This window comes from Prinia subflava, chromosome 5 (assembly GCF_021018805.1).
Source record: "Prinia subflava isolate CZ2003 ecotype Zambia chromosome 5, Cam_Psub_1.2, whole genome shotgun sequence".
In the NCBI taxonomy this organism is placed as follows: Eukaryota; Metazoa; Chordata; class Aves; order Passeriformes; family Cisticolidae; genus Prinia; species Prinia subflava.
In genome coordinates this window covers 36,341,928-36,366,175 of record NC_086251.1, presented here as the reverse complement: position 1 = coordinate 36,366,175, position 24,248 = coordinate 36,341,928, and the positions used below count along the sequence as shown (strand labels likewise).

Sequence of the window (24,248 nt, the reverse complement as noted above, 5' to 3'; positions counted from 1 at the left end):
CTGACAACACGGGCCTGCGCTGGGCCCCGGCTGCGAACGCTCCGCTCGGGAGGAGGCAGGTTACGCTCTCGGACTGACGTTTCAAGAAGAAATACCGGAAACAGCTTTGATACGACCACCTCACGACTAAATGAAAGGACTGATGTTTCGAAACCAGGGATCTAGCTACAAATAAGGTCACGTAGTTTTAGTGAGTTATCACAATGGACTATAGTTACAAGTTTGCTTTCTTTGCCTCAGGTGGCACCGCCCGCCGCCCTCGTGCCCTTACAGCAGTCCTAAAGGGGAATGAGCCCCCTGCCCCAGCCCAGCTTTGGATACACCGGTACCGCGATAAACCTGCCATATAAACCTTTATATAAACCTGTAGCTACACAAATGAAACTACAGAAAAGAGTGATAACACTTGTAGGGCTAAAATCCATAAATCAACAAAATAAAAACACAGAAGCTACATATTTAACCTTTTATTGCACTTTGGACATATATACACAGTATTCCCCACAATTACGGAGTATTTCAACAATGATGTTACACCTGGAACGCAAAACGTTGCTCGAAGATGCAACAGTTCAGGCACTGATCCTGCAGTTCAACGTTAGTTCAAAGTTAGAGCTAAAAATAATTACAAAATTACACTTTGTTGCATAACATTCAAAATATCACAACTTTAAAGAGAACATTGTTTATGTAATACAAAATGCAGAGGGTCACATTGTAGATTTTTACAAACATTAACATTTTCAAAATGACTTTTCAAAGTTTTTGCATTTGAATTTTTCTTTTGTCCAACAAGACATTTCTTTAGGTAAGAAACAGAAAAGTTTGAGCTTTTAACATATTTTACCATATAAAACCCATTCAAGATAAATTTGAAAAGCATATTTTGTAGGCTTCAAAGTTGCAATTCTTTATATTTAAAATCAGATTTTTGAAAATATTTTCAAAAAAGCATACGCAGAATGTGAGTGTGAATTATTGACCAATACTCTCAAAATCCTCATGTTTTCAAATTCTGGGACTTAATATCTTAGTGAAAATAATCAAAGCTGCAGCACACAATGGTTTAGACTTTTAGTATGAACAATTTTTTTCTCCTTTGGACTATATTTCATTCTTAAATCGGTTAAAAAAGCTAACAGCTTTTTCTGGTAAGCATCCTCTAAATGGGTAAAAAAACAAGTCACAAATTTCTTATTCCTTGGTTTTTCAAACATAGAGCTAAAATACCTGATGGTGCTTTTTTATTACATGTGCATTCTTAAGGAGACCATACTAAATCCACTAAGACTAATATATTACTGTTTAGTAGAAAATGATCACTCTAGAAAATAAATAGCTTATTTGATGTGCTAATTCCAGATGGAAACTAAGGGTTTGATGCAGAAACTGGGATGAAGTTCTTTGGTCAACCATAAAAAGGACCGCAATAGTTCTTTTGTAGCGCTGACAAATCTTATAAAAGATGCAGCTTCTATAAGAATGTATTTAATACACAACTGATGCATAAGTTATTCTCCCTGTGTTATTACAGAAATACTGAAAGTAAGCAGCCTCCTAATTTCCAGGTGTGCCTCAGGTTACGTTTATGTAAAATGAAAACTACCCCGTAATATTGCACTTCAGTGATCTGCTACAACAATCAAAAACCTGTGGTCCCTATCACTATATAAATTGCTCTTACAATTTCAAGACAAGGGAGGCCGTTCTGTTCTTGGAAGTTAGCTTATTCAATGGAATTCTAATGAACAGTTCAAATAGATTTATGACTGGTCTATATAAATAAATGCCAAAAATGAGGAAATTCCTTTCTATAGCAGTATTCAGGACTACAACTTGAATATATTAAGTATTATATTGGAGTGTCTAGATAGAGCTGATCAAACCAACAGAAAAGACGACTTGTCCTGAATGGGTACGGGTCAGTCTTAGAGAATGGGAACAAATTCTGTGCAAGAAAAACCCTTTCAAGCAATAATACATACTATGTGATTTTACAAATTCATTGTTTGGATATAGCACTGTATAGCAGATCGTTTTAAAGTTAACATTATTTACACCTGGCGTATAGATTACTTCTGACTTTATATAAAAGCCTTTCAACTGCTGAGTTCAAAAGTAATAAGCAATAAAAGGTGTGAACTCTATTTTTGTAATTTCAGGTATGTTTTGAAGCCTTACATGCACATTTATTTTACTATTTCTTTCTGCACTGCATATTTTAAAATGCAGTTTATTTAGTTCCAGGTTCTGAACAATTTCTCTTGCCACCGCAGGTATCAAAAGTTCTTGTCCTTTAAATTTACTCACCCTCTGCTTGCTACGTTTACAAAATCTGTACTTCTCATATGGAAGAAGAACATTACAGAACACATTTGTCTTTGACTAGGCAAGAAAAACAAATACTGCCCTCATTTTTAAAGTATAACATTATATCTACAGGAAACTCATTATATTTGAAAAATACAAACATACAATATGAATCCTTATTATGTCAACGAATTTGTGCCAACCCACTCTCCCTGTAATGGTGATAGACCATTGGGAAGGGTAAAAATACAAAGAATTTAATGGCAGAATGAGAGTCAAAAATTATGCAAAGATCAGAAACAGATTACTGGAGAAGACACTGAGAAAATGCTTAGTATATAAACAAGTCAAATTACATTCTTCAAGTAATCACATTTATTTTAAAGGAGACTTTGCTTTTGGCCAACAAGCAAAACCCACTGCTAATCATGTCATAATTTCTAATAATCTTAAATTTAAAAAGACAAGACTGATGAGATTAGATTGTTTTAGGCATTAGTAATGAGAAATGTCTGTTTTAAGACATGCAATGATTTTCTTAGACTTTTTATTATATTTTCAGAAGAACCTATCCATTTAGTTACTTTGAATGTACTTCCTTGCCAAGGAATTCAAATGTAAGCAATCCTGCTTATATTTTCAATTCAAACCAAGCTATATTAATAAAAAACTGTATAATTACTTTCCAGTACTTTGAAGAATGTGCATACATTTAGACACATACAGATACATATGCATCTATATTACATCTATAGCACAAATTATGTTCAGGACATATAGTACAGGTGGTCAGAACTAACAGAAGGAAGCGGTACCATTTCAAAACAGAGTAGCATACTTTTAAAAAGAATGTATTTAAATGTCCTTCTAATGTCATAGTTTTAGCATTAGTAACATTAAAGTGTTGCTGTATAGGAATTTCACTACTCACCTTTTACAGCTTATATATGGCCCAGCCATTTACACAAATTACTGCAGCACTAAAAAATATTTTATACAGTGTTCAGAATGCGCCTACAAGTGAAAACTGAACTGGAAGAGTCTAGAATAAAAGCTAGAAAAGTGTCAGGCCAAACAAGCTTGATGGTAGACGACTGTGTTTAGTTTAACGAAGAGCTTTAGTGCATAGCCGTATGAAAATACTTTAATGAAGTCAAGTTTACATGTTCTAATGAACAACAAACTTTTAGCCTTTCATACACAACAACATTAAGTCTAACTCATATTTCACTTTGAAAGATGAGTTATTGTTGCATATTCAAGATTTCCTTCTAGTTTTTACTATTGGGGCTCTATGAGTAATTAAGAAGTAATGCATGACAGTAGAATGCAGAAATGTGCAAATGTTAAAGACTTTGTTTAAAAACAGAGACGGGTTCAATTGGATTTTGTTCTTACACTGCATTATTGTATCTAGTTTTTCTCCAGACCTTGAATGCACTAGCCACAATGACCATAAAACTACAAGAATTTTAGCTTTCCTAGGTCTCCATGAACCATCAGAATTCAAATGAACCAATACAAAACAATTACTTAAAAAATATACATAGAACTGAAGAACTGCATCACAGTTTTACACAAGACAAATGCTCTACAGCAATTACCTTCAAAATGTACCTGATTTGTTTTTGATAAATAAGTTACCCAAGTATTTGATACAATTCACATACTTACCTGTCACAGACTGTGGTAACATTTCATACCTGTCGACAGCAAAAGCTGGCATTTAAACTAGTTTTGCAAGACATGGAGGACTCTTAAAGTCAACTTCAAAAGGAAAATTATTCAGGAGATAACTTTTTTTAAATTTGAAAATTATTTACCATCTCATAACATTACAACTTTTAGCATAATTTTTGGGGAATACTTGGAAAATACTAAAAGTATGTCATCCAAAAATACAGTAGTGAACTGAAAGCAGATGTTCCTGCAGAAAACTCAAGTTTCCAACATTCAGTTTAATAGCAAAAATACTTCCTCCTTTTCAGCTCTTAGTCTGCTTCTGATGGTGAGCTCCATTATATTTTTGAACTGCTGATACGTCTTTGTTATAGGAAGCTCTAAGCAATTAAGAAGTCTGTTTCCAATGGGATACCTTACATGCAAAAATTTAATAGTAGGTTCAGGATCAAAACCAACAGATGGTATATAACAGGAGCCTGTTGCGAAGAGCAGAATATCCTCCAATGTCACTACAGACTCACCACCTAAAAAAATAGAATTAAATTTTATCATTGATTGTCTATGACACATAAACCATTATCCTGCATGTTAAGTGCTAAGAGGGAAAAAACCCACATGAAATCAAGATGCTGAATAAATATGCAGTTATATGACTACCTAAGAAAAACTTTAGCAACAAAAATCCCCTTCAGTCAGTACTAAATATCTTAAGTGAATATAAAAATGTCTTCTGTAAGAAAAAGAGAGAAAACAGAAGTCTTTAGGACTTCAGACAATCAATCTAATACAGGGATTTTCTATCTCACTTAGGTTGTGTGTTGGATTTTTATTTTTCAATTCAGAGGAATCCTAGAGCCAATCTTTCAGATATTTACCCCTCTAAAATTCAGGGCAACAGTTTCAGAAATTCTAATTAGTAAGAAAGAAGGGGAAGAAAAAACAATTAGGAACTGATACTGACTACAAAACTATGATTAATTTACACCACAGAACTCTCAAAATCAAATTCTGTATGTATACCAGCAACTAAATAACCTGGATGGTGAAGGGGAGGATTTTTTAATAATAAAAAAAAATTACTTACTTTCCACATCTTGTAAATAGCCCATCCAAAAATCAGCACCGTCAACTTTATTTCCATCTGATGAGGCATGGATTGTAAAGAGATCACAAATAGTTTCTGCTGAAAGTCTTTCAGGTTTGTGGCACAATACGCTAGAGAACACATCTGGGTGCATTTGCATTTTCTCTAGAACACCAAGGGTTTTCAAACCCTGCCTAAAACTAGAACGAAGGAGGGGGGAAAAAAAGAGTGACCATGCATCAGAACTTTGCATTTTATCAAACTGCAAGATGGAATGTAATAAATTTTCCCCATCTCCAGTCTCTAATCTTGTCAAGAAGATTACATAGTACTCCAATTTTATCTTGGAAAATGTGTTTAACTCTCTTTTTAACAATCTAAATGTTTCTGTAGAGTTTTTTGGGGAGATGAAAGAAATACCAGTGATACACAGAAATTAACCTTATTTCCTTGTACGTGACTGTATGTACAAGGTATAGTTTAAACTTCAGTAGGAAAATAGAAATTCTATTTCTTACAAACAGCTCTTTGGAAAACAGCTTCAATTCCTTTTCCATGGACAAAATGAGTTGTCTTAAAAGACAGCCTTTGCTTGGCTTTTGCAAGTCTGTATGTGCTTACATGCTATTATTTCTGCCTGTGGCAAATGCAGACAGCAGCAGCCTGGGCTGCACTAGGAACTGTGTTGCCAGCAGCTCGAGGGAGGTGACTTTTTCCTCACTGTCCAGTGCCAGGCTCCCTGGTACAAGAGATATGGACACACTGGAGACAGCCTGGCAAAGGGTGACTAGGATTATTAAGAGCACAACCCTATGAGGAGAGGCTGAGAGCAGGGACTCTGTAGCCTAGAGAAGGTTTGGGTGGAATCTCAACATGTAGAAGTATCTGAAGGGAATGCGCAAGGAGGTCAGAGACAGGCTCTTTTCAGCAGTGCCAAACATTTAACAGCTAAAACAACCAACTCTCTGGTTACTCTCAGTCCTTTAGTGACAAGTAATCTCTGTTCTACTCACTTATGCCCATCTTAAGCCCACCTCCCAAAATGCACAAAACCCCACTATCTCAAACAAATGCACTATTATGTTGTATTTTTAACTCACTAATTTTAAAATATGATATAGATTGTTAAAACATGCCAGAGGGCCTTGACTGAAGGACTGATTCCTCTGACCTTTATTGAAAAAAATCCTCACATTAAGAATCAGTTTTCATAGCTGTTGGAGACTGAGTTGATCAAATTTGTCAAAGATAATGCTACATGTGAAGTTTGAATCAGGCTATGCTTGTTGGAAAAATTAGCCTCCAATAATTTTTTACTGAGCAGATGAAGAATGCGAATTGGAAGTCAGCCAGGGACCAATCAAAGAACAGTCAAGAGCTGCAACTTTTCCAGCTAATGAGGTTGTCACTACCTCACAGAAACATCAGTGCAATGCTTATGTTCTAAGCAGGCCAACTTACACTTGCTGACAGTACTGCACTCCTAATGGCACACACAAACTCCATAACCGTAACTCTAGAAATCTCATTTGATTTGTAAACATGTTAAACGTTTCTAAAATGTAAAGATTCTAAATTCGAGCAATTTTGAATTAGAATTGAACATAAACTAGAGAACTTTTATAGTGCAAAGGTCTTTGTGATGCTGTAGTTTAAAAACTGTCAATCTGCCTTCTTCATTAGGCTGAAAAAGGAACATCATCAAGGAGAAGTCAGAGCAGATATGTAGAGAAATAATTTCAGCCTTTTTTTTTTTACTACCTAGTTAACAGCTGCTACTTGATCAACTGAAAATTACAGTACACCTTAGTGGTTTAAATGGACAATAAGTAATAACACGTGAAAGTTAGTTTTAGCAACATATTATTTAGAGTTGCAGGGAGGAAGAGAACCAAGAAGTCTGAAAACTCAAGTAAAACAAACCTTTCTAAGGGTAAAGTAACTCTCTTGATTAAATGATAGATCAGTATGTCATTCACCAGCACGTTCTTATCACCCAAAGCTGTTACAGGTCTTAAACATCCAGCAGCAGCGAGGAATTCGCAGCAGTCCTGTAGTGTAGACTGTAGGCTGGACAGATCATTTGCATATTTGATCTGCATAAAAAGATAAGTTAGGCACTTGTTTACTACATGTTTGTATACATATATGTGAAAAATAAGCTTTTTAATTTCAACAAAATTTATATTAAGTAAGTCCTTCTTTATCTCCAAATATAGTCTTGAGCAAGAAATAAAAGGAAACTTATTGCATATTACCGTTTTTATTGTTTGTGCTACATCAACATCAGCAACATCTTCCAAAGCTGGCTTCACATTCTCTGGACCATAGACAAGGCAATTGAAGAGTGTTTTGGAAAAGAAACCAGGAGATGGACCACCATGAACCAGAGAAACTGCAATCATTCTACCAGCTTCAAAATAAAGATTTTCTTTTACAGCTGCAAATAGAAAAATGTTTATTTATATGCATAGAAATTGTTTCTGATACCCATTTCTTAATAGAAAATGTCATAGTGCTGTTTTTTTCTGATGACTTACTATCTTCTGATAGTTCAAACTGTAAGACCATATTTTTACTTAGGAGTACAACATTCTTTTACACCAACTCTTCAGCCACTGTCAAGGTTTGGGAGATGTCACTTCCTCTCTGACTTTACACCCAAAGCATATTTAATTCTGAAGCATAAAAGCTCAAAGAAGCTAACTTGAGGTCTTTGGGAAGAAGTTCCAACCAACCCAAATATTTTAAATTATAAATCCACATACCATACCCCTTTGGAATTGAAAAAATAAAAAAATCAACCCCAAATTTCTATCCTTCATATTTTATATTTGTGAACTGACACTCATACTGGCTGAAGCTTAAAAAATATTTTAAGCTATATGCTTCTCAATATGTTTTTGAACAAAGCAACTAATTACCTTGAAAATCAAGGGACAAGTTCTTTCCAGAAGAGCCCTCAAACAGTGATGAATTCTGAAGGTGAAGCATTAATAATTGGAAGAAATGGTGTTTTGATGCATCAGAAGTGTTTGATCTATTTTTGCAGTTGGAGAAATTTACTTCAATAGTGTTTGTAGGACTGAAGATGCGCTGTCTAAATCCTTTTAAAGCACTACTCCAAATATTTTCTGTATTGATGTTAAGTCTTGTTGTTTTTGTTTTAACTTGTGCCTTTAACTCCTTCAGTATATTACAAACTTCCCTTCTTTTCCGTCTTAAATGCCTACAAGAAAATTGCATGTATTTTCAGATGAAATCCATGAGTCATAATTAGCAGAAGTTACACAAAAATCACTTTAATAGTCTATTAAGAAGTACACTTCTTTAAACACTGAGGCACATTCAAATATTGCCAAATTATATCAGTAAAACATTTAGTATAGATTTAAAAAAATTTAACACTGTACTGGCAGGTTTAAAATACCTGAAGAATACTGAAGAATACTGAAGAAAGGAGGTAGAAAGAATTACCCTGGCATAAAATAAATGGTGACTTCCTTAATTCAGTGACTCCAACACAGTGCCAAACAAGTCTCACACAATGAGCTGACATTTAAACAACGTGAAACAACTGAGAAATTGAAGAGTTTATCATTTTACATTAAAGATGGTTTGCAACCAAATTAGAACAATCTTTATCAATATAATAACAAAATATATTTGAGTAGGAAGAAAGTTCTCATTTAAAAAAGCAAGATGTTTTGTTTTCTAGCTTCCAACTAAAACTATCTCAAATACCATATCTACTAGAAATAACTTATTCCCTCATCAAAATTTTTAGGACATCAGGTAGAATCCATGAATTAACTACTCACAAGAGAATAATGAATTTTATGTCCTTAAACTGAATAGTCTATATTAACATGTGTTGTTTCAGCACTGACTTTAGTACAATCATGAACTATTCATAGGGTACAAATACAAAACCAATAACAAATTAGGACCTGTCTAATTAGAAGAAAGCAATTACGATTCTTTTTACTCCCTATTTTCTAAAGAATATTTAGCTATTCATCAGTAAGGACAAATACGCATTTCTGGGTTTTGATCCCCTCACTACCTAACTTAAAATTTCTCACTAGATTTCATCTTTTTGTCCTCGCACTCCTTTAGCATTTAAAAATAGCAAAAGCTTTTCTCAAGCTAAGTCTTCAGGCTTTAAGTGGATGCTCATCTCATTTTTGCATTATACACTCACACAGACAAATATATATGGCTACTGTATATACACAAACACACACAGAGACACCCCCACCCCCATGTTCTGTAGGAAATAGGGTACAAAGCCATGTGCTAGATCACTCTTCAAAATAAGAAAAAGAGAAGAAATACTTGTGCCTCAGGGACAGGGACCAGTTCCGGTTTGACATCACTGGAGACAAGGACATTGTCACTCTGTTGGATGCTGGAAGTTCTAGGTGTGAGCAAGGTGACAAGTTCTGGCACATTAACTTTGGTGATCTATTAGTCAAAAAACAGTATTTTAAGGAGAGATACAACTGAGGAATGCATGTACACTTCCTATTTCAAGGTAGAAATATAGTTTCCCCATAAATCAGTACCGAATCTCAGTTGTATCCTCATTTCCATGAAGTCCACCACTGCCTGAACTACAATTTTAAAAATAACAATTCTGTATTTTATTACCTTGTGGTCTTGGGATATGTTTTTAGTTGCATCAGATGAAAAATTATTAAAAATACTAGTTCCTACAAACATGAAAAGTTTTTCTAACAGCAGAGGAAAACATTATTAAGAACATCCTTAAGTCAGACATCTAGAACACTATTAAAATGGAAAAAATACCAATAAGCAAACTTAGAGCTTTGCTGTTTGTATATTCTTAAGTTACCATTGAATTGTTAAAATTGCTTTTACAAGGATCTATCTTTACCAAACTAAAAAGTGGTTTTAGTTGCCACCAAATCCAAATAACTATAGCAAATTCCTAGAGTTCATGGCTTATTCAGACAACTCCAACCACTAAACTTTATTCCAATTTCATTTGATTTGCAATTTAATATAAGTTTCTCCTACAGAATAAGCCATCATTTCCTCATGTTTAAGTATTATTTTATTCAATAATCAGTTTCTGTGAGAAAATAGAAAATTACGCACTGGAGTAGAAAACTGTGTGGAGTTCCAGATGACTGCCGAGGGGACTTTGGAGGTGGCTCTTCCAGCAAGCAAGTTGTTCCATTTGTCTTTTCAGAGGCAGCCAAAGCACGCTGTTTCCGTTTGCTATACTTCCCTGTAGGATTACATTAATTTCAAGAATTTGCTAGGTGTAAAGTATGCTTACATAACTTACAGTTATCACTTAAGAAATCACTGCCACATAATTTTACCTGATTTTGCAAAGATACTTCTGCATTCCATGCACTCCCAGTTTTCCTCCCATGACTTCATAGACGAACAGGCCAAATGAGTGCCACGAGAACCACAGTACTGGCAACGCTTTATTTCCCACTTGCTAAAATGAAAAACTTAGGTATTTAGAAGCAGACAGAAGAATGAGGCTAGTTAAAACAAAAGACTGTTCAATTGTAAGCACAATCCAGACACTAAACCAACAAAGCATATTTTTATCAGTCTGGTAGAACTGATTCTAATCAAGGAGACTTTCTTCACACAAGACATACTCATTATCTGGCTGCAATAAGAAAAAAAAGCTACTTGTGTTCCAGTACCTTGCATTGAATGAAACTATTAGGACTCCTGTGCCCTAAAGTCAACAGACTGCAGGGCACTATTTTCTTCTCATCCTGCTAGTCAGCAAAATCCTCTGTGTTTTATGGGTATCCACCAGTCAGCTTTTCCAAACGGTAATTCTTCCAAAGGAAAGCTCTCAAGGGAAACATTCAAACTACTGACCTAATGCTACTACTGTAACAATAACTTCTTGTAAAGGTTGTAAGTATTTCAGCTTACTAAACTGCTGAATTAAACTCTGAATGATACACATTTAGACACATACTATGTTGATACACGAATTCTACTCCAGCCTATATAAAATGAGGACAAGGAAACTGATGATCCCTTAAATTGGGTTTTCATGGGTTTTATAACAAGATCAAGTTAGAGAAATTTAGTATTGAAATATTATTATATTGAGTAAAACAAACACACTATATGGACAGTGTGTTGGCTTGACATTAAAAACTATCCTGAAAAATAACAAAATATTTAAATAAATAAAAATAATATTAATAAATAACAACAAGGAAAACATGTCAAAAACCCTATTCCATCCTAAGTTATACTTTCCTGCTAAAATATCATACCTATCAGGTTCATTATAGTCTCTTCCTTTCTTGCAGAGACATCTTGTAACGTCACAGTGTTGGTAACAATGCAGTAAGTCTTGATATGCATTTTCTTCAAGTTCCCAAGACGCATCCCTGCAAACAAGGCAGAAGATTGGATACCAGAAATCTATTTCTGATTGTTTCAATGGGTTACTCTGTATTTCAGAAAAGATACATGCAATAAACACATGAATCCATTTCAATTGCGTCATGTTCTAAATAACAGACAAGGGGGTTCCTCTAGGTAACTGAGAGGAAGAGAAGTCTAGTAACTAAAATAATACTGTAAAATACACAGATGGATATTTTCTTGTGTAATGTTTCTTTGCTTTCAAGTATTTATTATCTTTCGCATGACCTCAGTGCACATTTGCTCTCTGTCCCTTTTTTTTCTCACAGAAAACAAAGATATTTGTTTAGGCAGCCTACTCAAGTTACCTCTGAAACTGGTTTAATGAATGTTGCCAGTATGGCAAAGTTCATCAATTATTTTGACTCTTCTTCCTCTCCAGAATCTTAAGCTTTTGTCTCAAGAGGGAATTAATGGTGCTCTCTGAAGAGTCAAATAGTTATTAAAGAGTAATACTCCAACAAGGACATCATTCTGATCTCTTTCTGTCATATTTTGAGCTGCATCAGGTGATAGAAACAGGAAAAACAGCTTGGAATTTTGGAAGCAGTGATTATACTAACATAACCTTTCCAATCCCTTGGCAGAAGATAGAAGCTGTATGGCTTCTTTTACAATTCAATTACAATTCTGTCTTGACAGAAATTCAGATAATTAAACTTGGGCACAGAGAACACACTTCTTAGCAATCTCTATGTTAAGGAAAAATGATTGTATTTAAGAAGTGTTTTATCTTCTAATTTGGTTTAGAGTTTAAGTTGAATCATGGCATTAAAAATGACTTTTCAGAACTTCCTGTTTCTTGTTTGAGATAACTAATTTCACCTTTGCCAATTTTTTTGCATATTTAAAAGGAAACAGGCTACTCCTTACCAAACTGAACAATTCTACAACTGAAGGTAGAATCAGCATTTCACATATTAAGAGTTGAAGTTCTGTAGAATAAAATGAGTGTATATAACAGCCTATCAAAGTTTTCATACCAGAGTAATCATTAACAAAACTACTTACCTTTCTGGAATGTGTATGCCCATTCTCAACATTTCTTCTTGAAATTTGTCCTTGTTATTACATACCGTGCACCTAAAGAAAAATATCCCAGCACTCAAAGCTTGATACTGTGCCAAGAAAAAAAAAACACAACAAAGAAACCAGACCAATTATTGAACCAACCTTAAGATGCCAATAAATTATGTCTTAATACTGAGATGCATTACACTCATGGATACTGTCTTGACATGGGTGTTAAAGCTGATATCAATCATGATGTGACTTGATATTAAACCAAATAGCAAGGATTTTCTCTTCCTTTAAAGAGAAGCGCTCATATGCTACAGGAAGGTTCATAAACAAAATCACCATCCTTTTCAGTCAACCTCTCCAAATCCAGCATAAGTTTACAAGAAGAATGTTGTAACTTTTTCTAGTCCTGGATTTAGCCAAAGAGAACTGATGATGATAAATCACATTTTTAGCACTCAAATTCTGCACACAATGACTTGCAGGAAAGCAATTACATAGGTTGAGCTTCAGTTCCTAAAAGTAGTAGAGGCATAAAATATATATCATATATGCAGAAACATGGAGGGGCCACGGGGGAGAAAAATTAATAGCACTAAAACCAAAATCCTTTTGTGTGCATAACACAATTTTAGCACTGGTCTTCAAACCTAGTATACTTCATACCTACTACCTACACTTAACAGTAAGCAATTGTTATTTTTAAACAGAAATGTGATCTCCGTGAATGCAAAATGAATGAAAGGGAGAACCTGTATTACCTGCAAGCACTCTCGATGAAACCAAGCATTTTTACAGCAAGGACTTTTCAATACAGTGTACACTGGAAGATGTTCAACCAAATCCAGGCATATTGTGCACTGTGAAGCTCCTCTAGATTCTTCATCTGTAAACTCTTGGACTGGTCTATGTTCCCAACAGTAAGATCTAAAAATGGTAATTTAAGGTTCCCTTAATAAAATAACATTTTAAGAACCCTCTGCATAAAACTTGAAGACAGTAAAATTAATTCATTAACCCATTTTTCATGAGTAAGTGCTATGCAACAAGATAAAAATGCAGACATACTGGCTTTGGTGAGACTAGAGTTAAATTTCTTAATAGTAATTTGTATGGTGATGTTTTGGATTTGTGAGGAAATCAGTGCTGATAACACAGTGATGTTTTAGCTGTTGCCAAGCAGATCTTGAACACAGTCCAGACCTTTTCTGTTTCTCACCCCTCCCCACCAGGGAGCAGACTAGGGATGCACAAGGAACTGGGGGTGAGACAGCTGGGATGGCCAACCCCAACTGACCTAAGGGATATTCCCTACCATGACATCCAAGAAATGCAGTTCTAAAAGAAACCTTTCTGAAAATACGTTATCTTTACACCCAGTTGAGGTAATGCAGGTTGTTTTTTATTAAGAGCCTGCCAGACTTCCATCCACTCTACAAACTCAGCTCACAGCAAGAAGGATAATTCACTCAAAAGTATTTTGACTACAGCCAAGATGCTAGACAGATGACAGTAAAAACATTTTTTAGACATTTGATATTAAGCCTATTTTCCCTGCAGTTCATCTCTAATAAACTTGGAAACACAACAAAATGGCAGACACTGTGTTTTGATTGCCGAGAGGTACAGGTAGCCAAAGCTCTGCCATTTCAACAAAGGCACAGGAGACAGGCAAACAAAAAACCTCAAATCGATCATTATGCAGTTTATTTCAGAGTTCAGAGTTTACTGATCAACTTAACTACTTATATAAGCATAAACTCATGTATTTAAAAGTGTTGAGAATTGAGTTTATAAATATTATATGCAATATAACTGTTTGACTTTCATGTTTTCCACAAATTGGGTATCTGTTTGCTAGATAATCTGATATCATTTGTAACTATCAGCCTATCCAATAACAAGTTATGAAAGAAACTCAAGTGACCTCCACCTTATATAATAAATCAAAAATGACAAGACAACAAAGCCCCAAAACTCACCTGAAGTCTTCCATAAACTGGAAAATGCATTCCCTCTGTAACCCACAAGGAAAATGGTAACTTCTTTTGCATTTAGGAGATACACATCCAATTGAAGCTCCCTTTTTCTTACAGATATTACATTTCTAGAAATAAATTGTTACAGAAACAGAATATTAACATTTTAAATACAAGTAAAATTACAGGAATTAAACCAATAGAAAAGTGACAAAAAGTGTAAGAAAGAATAGTAGCTAATAGATTAAAACTGTGACAAGACTAACATAGCTTAGGTCTGTTACAAAGAGTAAACATATGCAGTTATTTCACAGACTTTATATGTTGGTTTATATGCATATTGTCTTGAGACATGTAGAGAAAATACAAGTTATTTTACCAGTATCTCCAGTTTATATAGGTACAACAGGCATATACACATATATATATTTATATATAGGCATCTGTTAACTGTCAGCTTTGAGCTCAACACAGTATCACAAGGTATTATGAAAGTTTAATTCACTCTTATTTATCTGCAATTTACCCAACAAATAAAAATAGTTGCAAACTGTAGAGGCCCAGGGAAGCTGACTTCAGTTGTGGGACGGATTGTAAAGGAGCATCCAGGCCACACTGTGATCTCAGAAATGTTCACTACACTTCAGCCTGAATAAACTGCACTGGACTGAGCCTCTCATGAGGCTCATCAGAAACTAACAGGTATCAAATGAGCTCCTGTTTTATAACAGACAGCCTCAGAAACTTATTTTTCTTGCCTGAATAACAACCCAACCGGAATAGTATAATTGTTACTGAAACTTCAGAGAAAGTTACCAACTCAAATTTCAGTCAGGATGGAAAATTACTGTAACTAAAGCCCGCTCTCTTGTGACCCTATAACCAGAGGTCCAAAGGGAGACCCTTGGAGCTCTCAATTCCCAGAAGACAAGGGGCAAATGTTCATGTCTCAAACACTGATACCCACATGGCTCTGGAGCCAACCAGGGCCTGCTGGCAGTAACACCAGTAACTGCTGGTGATAACCAAGGGCTACTGGTATTCACACACCATGAGAAAGAAGATGATTTGACCGCAGCAGAGAGCCAAGATCACTTTGCTGTGAGAAAGAACCACAACACAGCACAGCGCAAGCACAGGAACACGTGGCAGGAAGTGGGCATGGACTGTAGGGCAGCATTTAGACCCTCCAAAGCCCTCCAATCCATTTCCAGAAAGGCCTGAAAGAACAGACTGCTCATGATAACTAATGCACGTACAAGGCAAGAAATCTACCTGTGAGGTGGAGAAACCTACCCCCAAAAGGTACCCCCTACAAAGCCCAGTTTCCATGCCAAGTGTTTAATTGACTAATAAAACTTTCTGATCTCTAGTGGACCCTCTGACCCCACTTTTGTCAGTGCTTTTTGCTTTTGCCAAATAAGCATTTATGAATCTTTGGTGCTTCCTTCCCTTTAAGGGTGTATCCTTACAATTTCTGCAGGGTCTTTTTTTTCCTTGTGCCTTCCACAAATCCAATATACTTGTTCTTTAAACATAAAATTCAGGTGCTTGAATGGGCTTAGCACATTGTCCATTTGAGGAAGAAAACAAACCCCATGGACAATACTAAGAGCACTTAAGAGTTACCTTTTTCCTCTTGTAAATACCAAAAACATCATTCTTACCAGTTTTGCAGCTCTGTTTACTTCTTTTTTAATATCTGTGATTAAAAATCCATCTACACCTTCATCTTCTTCACCTCTCTGCCAAATCCCACTTGACATCAACTACAAAAACAAATTAAGTACTGTAAAAGATTTAAAATTACATACACTGTGCTTGTCAAGTAAGAGAAAAGTTTAGTCTAAAACAGCTCATGTGGAAACAAACACATGATTAAAAACCTGATATAAAACCTTTTTGTCTGACATGACAATAACCAGTAAAATGAAGACAAATATTTCATACCATCAAAGTACTATATAATACTGTAGGGCCTGAGATAGTGTATTCTGGCTTCCTTTTTGAAGTATACAGACTATTCAGATAATTGTCAAACAATTACTTTCAGCATATGAATCTTCAGAGGAAGTAAAATTAAATTAGCTTAGTTAATATGAATGACAATTGTGCTGTGGAGATAATGAAGCACAGTAGGAAGTAACTGTACTGAAGTGACACCTAAGAGGAAAAGTAATTCGCTTTAGAGGGGATTTAAATAAACACAGAATCAAGTAACTAGGCAAATCAGAAGAGCCTGATGATAATTTAAAGTTAGGCAGCTACATTACAATCTTCAAATAACTGCAGAGTTTCACAACTTGATGCCATCTATATTCTTCACAATCTCATTTTGTAATTTCAACATAGTACCATTTAAACTACTTTTATCAATATTTTACTCAAATAAGTTTAAAATTATATACCCAAACCAATTAAATCTATTTTTCCAACTGTGAGACATTTGGCAAAGAATAATTAAACTGTCACTAAAGTGCCTCTTTGTAGAACTCTTTTCTTATAAAACATACATTATATTTAAGTAAAATCACAAGGCTTTGCTTATTTTTAAAAGAAGTAGAGACAAAAAAAAAAGTAAGATTCTGTGATGAGCTTCCTGTAGTTAAAACACCTTGTAAGTCCTAAGACTCAGTATTGCATGCATGCCTTTTCCAAGCTGTTCATCAGGGTGAGATTTTTTCTTATCATTTGTTATAGTCTTATATAGGAGACAAAATTGACACTAACATGGTATAATAGCTCCTATTTCCTTACAGCTGCTTAAATGTATTTAAAAACAAATATTTCTATCTTTATGTAAAGTCAGAAAGCCTTCACTTTCCTTAGTTTTTAAAGAATTCAGTAGCCAAACTATTAAACCATTAAAATCAACACTCCTTAAAGAACTTGTGGGAAAACATACCCCCTACACTACTTCTGATACTCAACTAATTTTAAAATTGGGGAAAACAATTCCAATTATATTTATCAACAAACGAAAGGTATTTTTTTGCAAGGTAGTAATATTATTCTAAAGACCTGCAAAAATTTAGAGTTTGAGAGACTTTAAGAATATGCATCTTGGAAAATGTCAAGGGTGATAACAAAAGCTGCAGGTTATATCCACAGCTTTGTTTAAATTATAAACTTTTACTAATTAGTGAAACTGTACTAATATGATCAACAGGGTACATATAACTTAACTGAAAATTAGGATTAAAGTGTTACAATGTTCTGTGTAATATCAGAGAATAGCTCACAGCCAGTAAGAACTATTGAGAAATGAGAAAAAAACCCTTTTCTGTACTTTTTCCACACCTGGTCGAATTTTCATATATCAAATTTTGAAACTACACTTTTCTTATGGGAGGGACTATGTAGGTGCAAACTGTTCCCTTTGTCTTAACGTGTACCTTCATTGGTATTTGATACGATGGGTTGGGAGAACTGATGAATTCCTTTAAACGGACCATGAACAGAATTCAGCTTTGAATTTAGCTTGTTGGGATTTACTTATTTCATCTCCTGTACCTGAAAAGTACAAGCCTTCAAGGCTATGAGTTAAAGCTCACATTGCAAGTTTCACAACAACAAAATTGTTACAACAATGGGACAGGTTATTAGTATTTAATACTTGCTGCACCTTTTTTTTCAGATAAATCAGAAAACTCCAAGATCAATACCATACACTTACCAAACAGTAATAATGAAAAGTGAGATTGTATTCCACATAGGTCCTTTTCTCTCCGTACTTTTTAGGGCAGTCATCTGTCCGTCCACAGAGCACACAGACTAAAATACAGAATCATGTTTATAACCACAGTGAGTGCACTGGAATTACTATGGATCAGCTACAGAGCAGTAGCTTTCATCTCTTTTAATCACATACATCTTCAAGTAGATTACTTATTACTAGATACTATATAATATTACTTATTACTTATTACTAGATAAAGGACAGTAGATATCCCTTTCCTTAATGTTGAGTTTTATAATAATATAGAAGAATGTACTCTTTGTTCCACCTCTAGTTACTAGAAAGAAAATACTTTACCAGCCTGTTGATTCAGGAGTGGTCTATCAGACAAGCTAAATTTACAAGCAGACTGTGCTCTCAATTGAAATATTCTTCCCCAAACACACAAAGAGAATCATCAAATGGCCGACAGTGTCCAGGTGCATATGAAATGTCATCTAGTTGTTTTTAGTACTATACATAAAGTCATCACTATATTAGAATTCAATCAACCATTTCTTTGTCTACCTATATGATAACCTTGGTGACAAGTATGTGAATGGGCCAAGCCATTTGCTACCACAGCTTTTAAAAACAGTTCAAGACAACACTGCATTCAACTCAAACCTTGAAGATTTCTCACTTAGTGAAGTTTCTAGCCTACTGTCATAGTTCCATGGACTTTTAACAGCTTCCCTTTAATTCCCAGTAGACATACAAAATATATGTATAATATTCTAAGATTAAGAAGAGTCATGGTAGTAACAAGAACAAGGCTACTGCTTCAGCCTAAGAAAGTCCTGAATGGTACATCTTAAACACAGCTCTGTGTGATTTGGCTGCTAAATTCACAAGGTTACTTTCTTAACATCTGCAGAAAATACTATTTTAAAATAGTCTAATTACAGTAAACAAACCCAAGAAAGTTTGTAAATTATTTATTTTTCATTTCCTCAGACAAGTGGTGGTACAAACATAATTTCACAGAATGGTTCGGGTTGGAAGTGACCTCTGGAGATCATCTGGTCCAGCCTCCTACAAGGCAGGGCCACCTAGAGCAGGTGACACAGGACCTTGTGCAGGTGGGTTCTGGATGTCTCCAGAGAGCATAAGTCCATTTCTCTGGGCAGCCTGTTTCAGTGCTCTGCCACCCTCAAAGTAAAGAGGGGTTGAGGGGGAAGCTATTGTGTAATAGTTCATGACCATTGCCCCTCACCCTGTCACTGGGCACCACTGAAGAGTCTGGCATCATCCTCTTGGCACCTGCCTCTGAGATATTTGTATGTGTTAATGAGATTCCCTCTCTCTTCTCCAGACTAACCAGGTCCAGCTCCCACAGTCTCTCCTCATGAGAGAGATGCTCTAGACCCCAAATCATCCCTATTGCCTCCACTGGACACTCTCCAGGAGCTCCTTGTCTTTCTTGTGCTGAAGAGCCTCAAGATGGACACAGTGATGTGATTACTGGAAACTCACCTGCTTTTTGAGCCCAAATAAAACAAGTTATAATCAGCATTATATATGCAGGATAATTATTTCCGAAATTATTTGATAAAAACTTTACTCACATGTGCTTTGAACATCAAAATTATTCATTTTACTCATCCTGAGTTCTTCTGGCTCTCTGTCATGCAAAAGAAACAAGGTATTAAATACCTCCAGTGCATTAATGAACATTATACACCTCTTTTACATTTTATTTAAAATTGCAAAAAAAGGTGCGCATAAACTCAATAAGTTAAAAGTGGGATTATGATAAAAGAATATAATAATTCAACTGTTATTGTGAGAGACAGGGGTTCAGAAAGCAGGATGCAATTGTCCAGAAAAAAATCGCTGACCAATCATAGATACAATAACTTTTACCTATTTCCTCAAACTAACAAGCCATATATTTTATTTTCAGAAGAGAAAATAAAGTCCAATGCAACAGCTAGTTATCTACAAACTTAATTGTGCAAAAGAGTTCTCACTTATTTTAAGCAACAGAAATAATAGTCCACAGATAACCTAGGAAACAGCTCTGACTTCTGCTCAAATAAAGACTGTACTAATACAAAGAACTCGGAAACAAGAAATAACTGTGTAGTGATGTGACTAGGAATAGTTTCCACTGTTTGGAAAAAATGCAGGATTATGGCCTAAACAGAGAAATCCCGATCCACAAAAAAGCCAAAGAAACAAAACCAATCCAAACCCTAAATAGGCGAGGAATCCAAAACTGGGACATGCATAGAAGGGAATTTACACCATGTAGGACAATGTATTTTACATTCTGAAGAGGAAAGTAATTTATTTAGAAACACTGATCTGACTTGCATTTCTTTCAAACATCAGGTGAGCTGCTCTTTACTGTGTGCCACACCATCCTATCCTAGCCCACCTTGGAAAAAAAACCCAAACAAAACCAAACCAAATAATTCCTACTTTCTTCACTACGGCACCAAGATGATGATTATTCTTTCTCAGAACCCTTCCAGGAACACATGTGTACATCTCTGATTTGCCTTCCCTTAGGAAGCTGAAGAAAGCATTACCCAGTTCTGCAAGCCAAGAATCACGAGTGACTGCTCGCATGTCCAGGCTAGATCTCAGGGAGGCAGACAAACTCCCTCTCGCACGCTGAAGCGAACAGGGCAGCAGCCGGTAACAAATCCCAGGTTCAAACCAGCAGCCTGGCAGACCGAGCTATCTGGGGTCTATTTACAGTTTTGATGACTACCAGACATCAGCTTCAGGAACAAACTTTAGGCTAATTCAAACTATTGCATATAAAGCACTCTAGCATTTTACTAGAGGTTTAGGGAAGGAGGCACATTGAGAAAGAAAAAGAAAGGGAGAGAGAAGTCTCAGTCACAGGGCAATTGCCCTACGCCACTGAGACCCGGAGTAGTTGCACAAAGGAACTTAGCCAGAAGATGGTCTAAAAGGAAAACAAACCAAAACCCACCAAGACTGAATTAGATGAAAAGGTTTCTAAAGACTCACGACGCCGACAATATCAGATTAAGATTAAATAAGTGACTACTGTTTTCCCAGAAACACACTTCCCTTTTTCTAAAATAAAAAAGAATAACTATACTTAATCAGGTAACCGGGGAGCAAAAGACAAGCACAGAGCTCACACACATTCTCTTTCTTCAGGATTTCCCCAGGATGGTCACTGTCAGTTTCACCGTTCTCAAGCTTCTGCGGTAATACAACAAAGAAACTACCTACACACGCTACACAACCCGAGATTTTTTTTTGTAAAAAGCCCTACAGGTGGACAAAGCTCATACGTGGCTGGAAACAAGAAAGACACCGTCCCACCTTTCCTTGGCTCCAGCTAAGTAGAAAAAAGAAATCGCTACACCACCCCCACCCCAATTCCCTCTCCTTTTCTCAAATTCTTTCAGGTAAGTGAACCCAAAGTTCGAACTTACAAGTTAAAAGATAAGCGGATCAACCACTGAGGCCCCCTGCATACATCCTCTAGGGCTTTTCACAGGAACAAAGCAATTCCGCATCAGTCTGTTTGCAAGACAAGAATGACCACATTATCACCCAGTGTCTAGAAAACCGGTGTTAATAAAATGTATCTACTCTGCCTAATGAGGCTTGAAAAGTTCTCAGAGTGGGTGTTTAGATTTTGCTGAATCCCGTAATTTTTTACTGCTCTATAACGTAAGGCGTTTCAAGAGTCTTTTAACTAGAGACTGAAAAAGAAAAACCAAAGCTAGCCCCAAGAAGCAAGGTATGAGGCTCACGTTTTCCCCGGCACAGGAACAAAGGGACTCTCCCGAAGCCATCCGTGCACCCTGTGTCCTGAATTCCCACGCGGTGAGACCCGCAGGTCACCCCGCGGCGCCGTGCCCCGAGCAAGGCGCGTCCCCCGGCATGCAGGCGCGGGCGGCGCGGCAGCGCTGCCGCCACGTCCCGACGAGCCGGGGATGCGGCTTCAGCGGCCGCGCTCCCCCCGCGCCGCGCAGGGCTCGGCCGCCGCCCCCGCCCGGCACACGGGCACGGCACCTCCTGAGTGCGACCCCCGCCCGCTCCCCTCCCGTGCCACGCTCCGCGTCCCCCCCGGGGCGCCGCCCGTCTCCCGCCAGCGTAGAGGCAGAAGCGGGCACGTTTGGTTAGTTACTCCCGGAGCTCCTGCCGCTCCGAGCGGCGGGAGCCAAGCAGCGGCGGCTCCCCAACGCACGGGCTGGGAGGCTGCCGCACGTCGCAGGAAGGGCTCCCGCCGCCGTGTCCGGCAGCTCACACAGCCCCGAAGCGCCCCGCCCGGCCCGTGCCGGGCAGTGCTCGCTGCCCCGCCGCGGAGCCCCGAGGGCGGCACTCACCGCTCGCACCGAGCCGGGCCGGGCCGGGCCGCGCCAACCGACGGCCGATTCAAACACCAACATCCGCCCCCCGCCGGAAGCGCGGCCCGCCCCGCGGCCCCGCGGCCCCGCGGGCAGCCGCCCCACAAGCCTCTCTGGGAGGATTTACCTGCGGAAACGAAAAGTTGCGGGTTTTGTCAGAAATCTAGGTTTTGGAAGGGTTTTAAAATTATATTTATTTTTTTTTATTTCTGCAGCTTGTTCTCAAGGGACTTAAGCTGCCACAGTGTAAGGCCGTGCTGACCCTTTCTCCCACATGGCTGCAATGAAATGGAGTTTCTCAATGAATCTCTGTATTTGATGTTTGTGCAGATGTTTTTCCATTGGAATGCCACTGGTGGTGCACTGTGTCACAGAGGCGCTCATTGCAGCGGCTTTGGGATTTGGCGAGTGCTCCTCCCCTGTGCAGCAGTGTCGGAGTCCAGGACATCCCTCTGGCCGCCCTGGAGGGTTTGGAGACCGGACAGGGGGGCCTGGGATCTGTCCAAGGGGGTCAGCCAGCCTCACACAGAGCCCAGGAGGACACTGCCTCTGATCCTGGCCATGGGAGTGAATGCCCGCATTGTATGAAGAATCACAAGCTGAGAGAATTCAAAATAAGTAGTAGTTAGTTTATCACAGAGTGTGAATGTAGAATCTAGGATTTTTAGTATATGGGTTTGAAGAGGCAAGATGGAGGAATTGGGGAGTGGTCCTGTCCTCCTTGCTCTTGTTCTCATCTCCCATTTTCTGCTGAGTTGTATCACAAGAGTTGGTTTAAAGTAGAAATGACATGTTAACATAGGTAGTAAGTATTGGTAAGATTTTGTAAATAAAAAGTACGTTGTGGATGGTGGTTGGACCAGGGAAATGCTACATAAGGTCCGGGACCCTCTGAGCCGGGCAGTCTGCCGAGTGTCCTGCTCTGCTGGGGACGCCTTGCAGAGCTGAGAAAGAACTGAGAGATAATGAAAGAATAAACAACCTTGGAAACACGGACTGGCAGACTCAGTTTGTCTTCTCTGGCTTTGGCACAGGACCTTTCGGGCAAGAAAAGCTCGAAAGCACTATATACCTCAGGGAACAGCAACCCTGAGACAGCAGAGCTGAACGCAGCAGGGCCAAGGTCCATGCAGCAGGAATGCTGAGCGGGCGTCAGCTCAACACGCACTGCGCGCTGTCGAGGGCGGCTCTCTCCACTCATACCCGTCCCAGCCACGCTGGTCTCTGCAATACCTGCTCCAGACATTTATTCCCCTGGTAACTTGGCTGTTGAGCCGGAGTCTGGGCAGATCTCCAAGCTAGAACCCAGATCACTTGCCCTGGCTGGAAGTTCTCTAGCGGCACACAGAAATGAATTAGAGAGTTTATGTGGAAACTGGAGTTGGTTAGGCAGGTTTGGTGACCTGCAGCTTGTTTTCACACAACTGGCCCCATTGTCCCACTGCCTCTCTATTTCCTTATGCTTGTTCATCTGTAATGTACCTTCATCACACCAGTTCCCCTAAATATCCCGTAACACATTTTGTGCAATCATATAAATACCCTGAAATACCCCCTAATGACTTTGCTCTTTCCTGACAAATGTGTGATCATCTTTCCCCCTCATCGGTTACAAAGTTCCAGTTTCACGTCCATGGGACGAATGTTTCCTTCAATGGCCTGTC

The 24,248-nt window shown here is 37.7% G+C and overlaps 1 protein-coding gene across 3 annotated transcripts; it reads right to left on the bottom strand.

Moving 5' to 3' along the window:
• Window positions 1-452: 452 nt before the first annotated feature.
• Window positions 453-22,655, bottom strand: G2E3 (G2/M-phase specific E3 ubiquitin protein ligase). 3 transcript variants are annotated; one of them, XM_063398853.1, is made up of 17 exons: window positions 22,564-22,655; window positions 21,664-21,751; window positions 19,807-19,862; window positions 18,197-18,294; window positions 16,188-16,289; window positions 14,524-14,648; window positions 13,303-13,468; window positions 12,533-12,639; window positions 11,368-11,484; window positions 10,432-10,556; window positions 10,202-10,334; window positions 9,416-9,544; window positions 8,002-8,306; window positions 7,336-7,517; window positions 7,001-7,173; window positions 5,078-5,277; window positions 453-4,517 (listed from the first exon to the last, which is right to left on the bottom strand). In XM_063398853.1, the coding sequence occupies exons 3-17, from the start codon at window positions 19,841-19,843 to the stop codon at window positions 4,264-4,266; spliced, it is 2,253 nt and encodes a 750-aa protein (XP_063254923.1). In that variant the 5' UTR covers window positions 19,844-19,862; window positions 21,664-21,751; window positions 22,564-22,655; the 3' UTR covers window positions 453-4,263. The 3 variants fall into 3 exon arrangements, with proteins under 3 accessions (XP_063254923.1, XP_063254924.1, XP_063254925.1); XM_063398854.1 differs by lacking the exon at window positions 22,564-22,655 and adding an exon at window positions 21,988-22,106; XM_063398855.1 differs by lacking the exon at window positions 21,664-21,751 and having other exon boundaries at window positions 22,564-22,629.
• Between the last annotated feature and the right edge of the window lie 1,593 nt (window positions 22,656-24,248).

Coding starts and splice junctions, on each gene's coding strand:
- G2E3 (XM_063398853.1), bottom strand. CDS start 19,843: ATGAGTAAAATGAATAATTTTGATGTTCAAAGCACAT. Junction 18,295..19,806: donor TTTTGATGTTCAAAGCACAT/GTGAGTAAAGTT, acceptor TCTGTATTTTAG/TCTGTGTGCTCTGTGGACGG. Junction 14,649..16,187: donor TAAACAGAGCTGCAAAACTG/GTAAGAATGATG, acceptor ATTTATTTCTAG/AAATGTAATATCTGTAAGAA.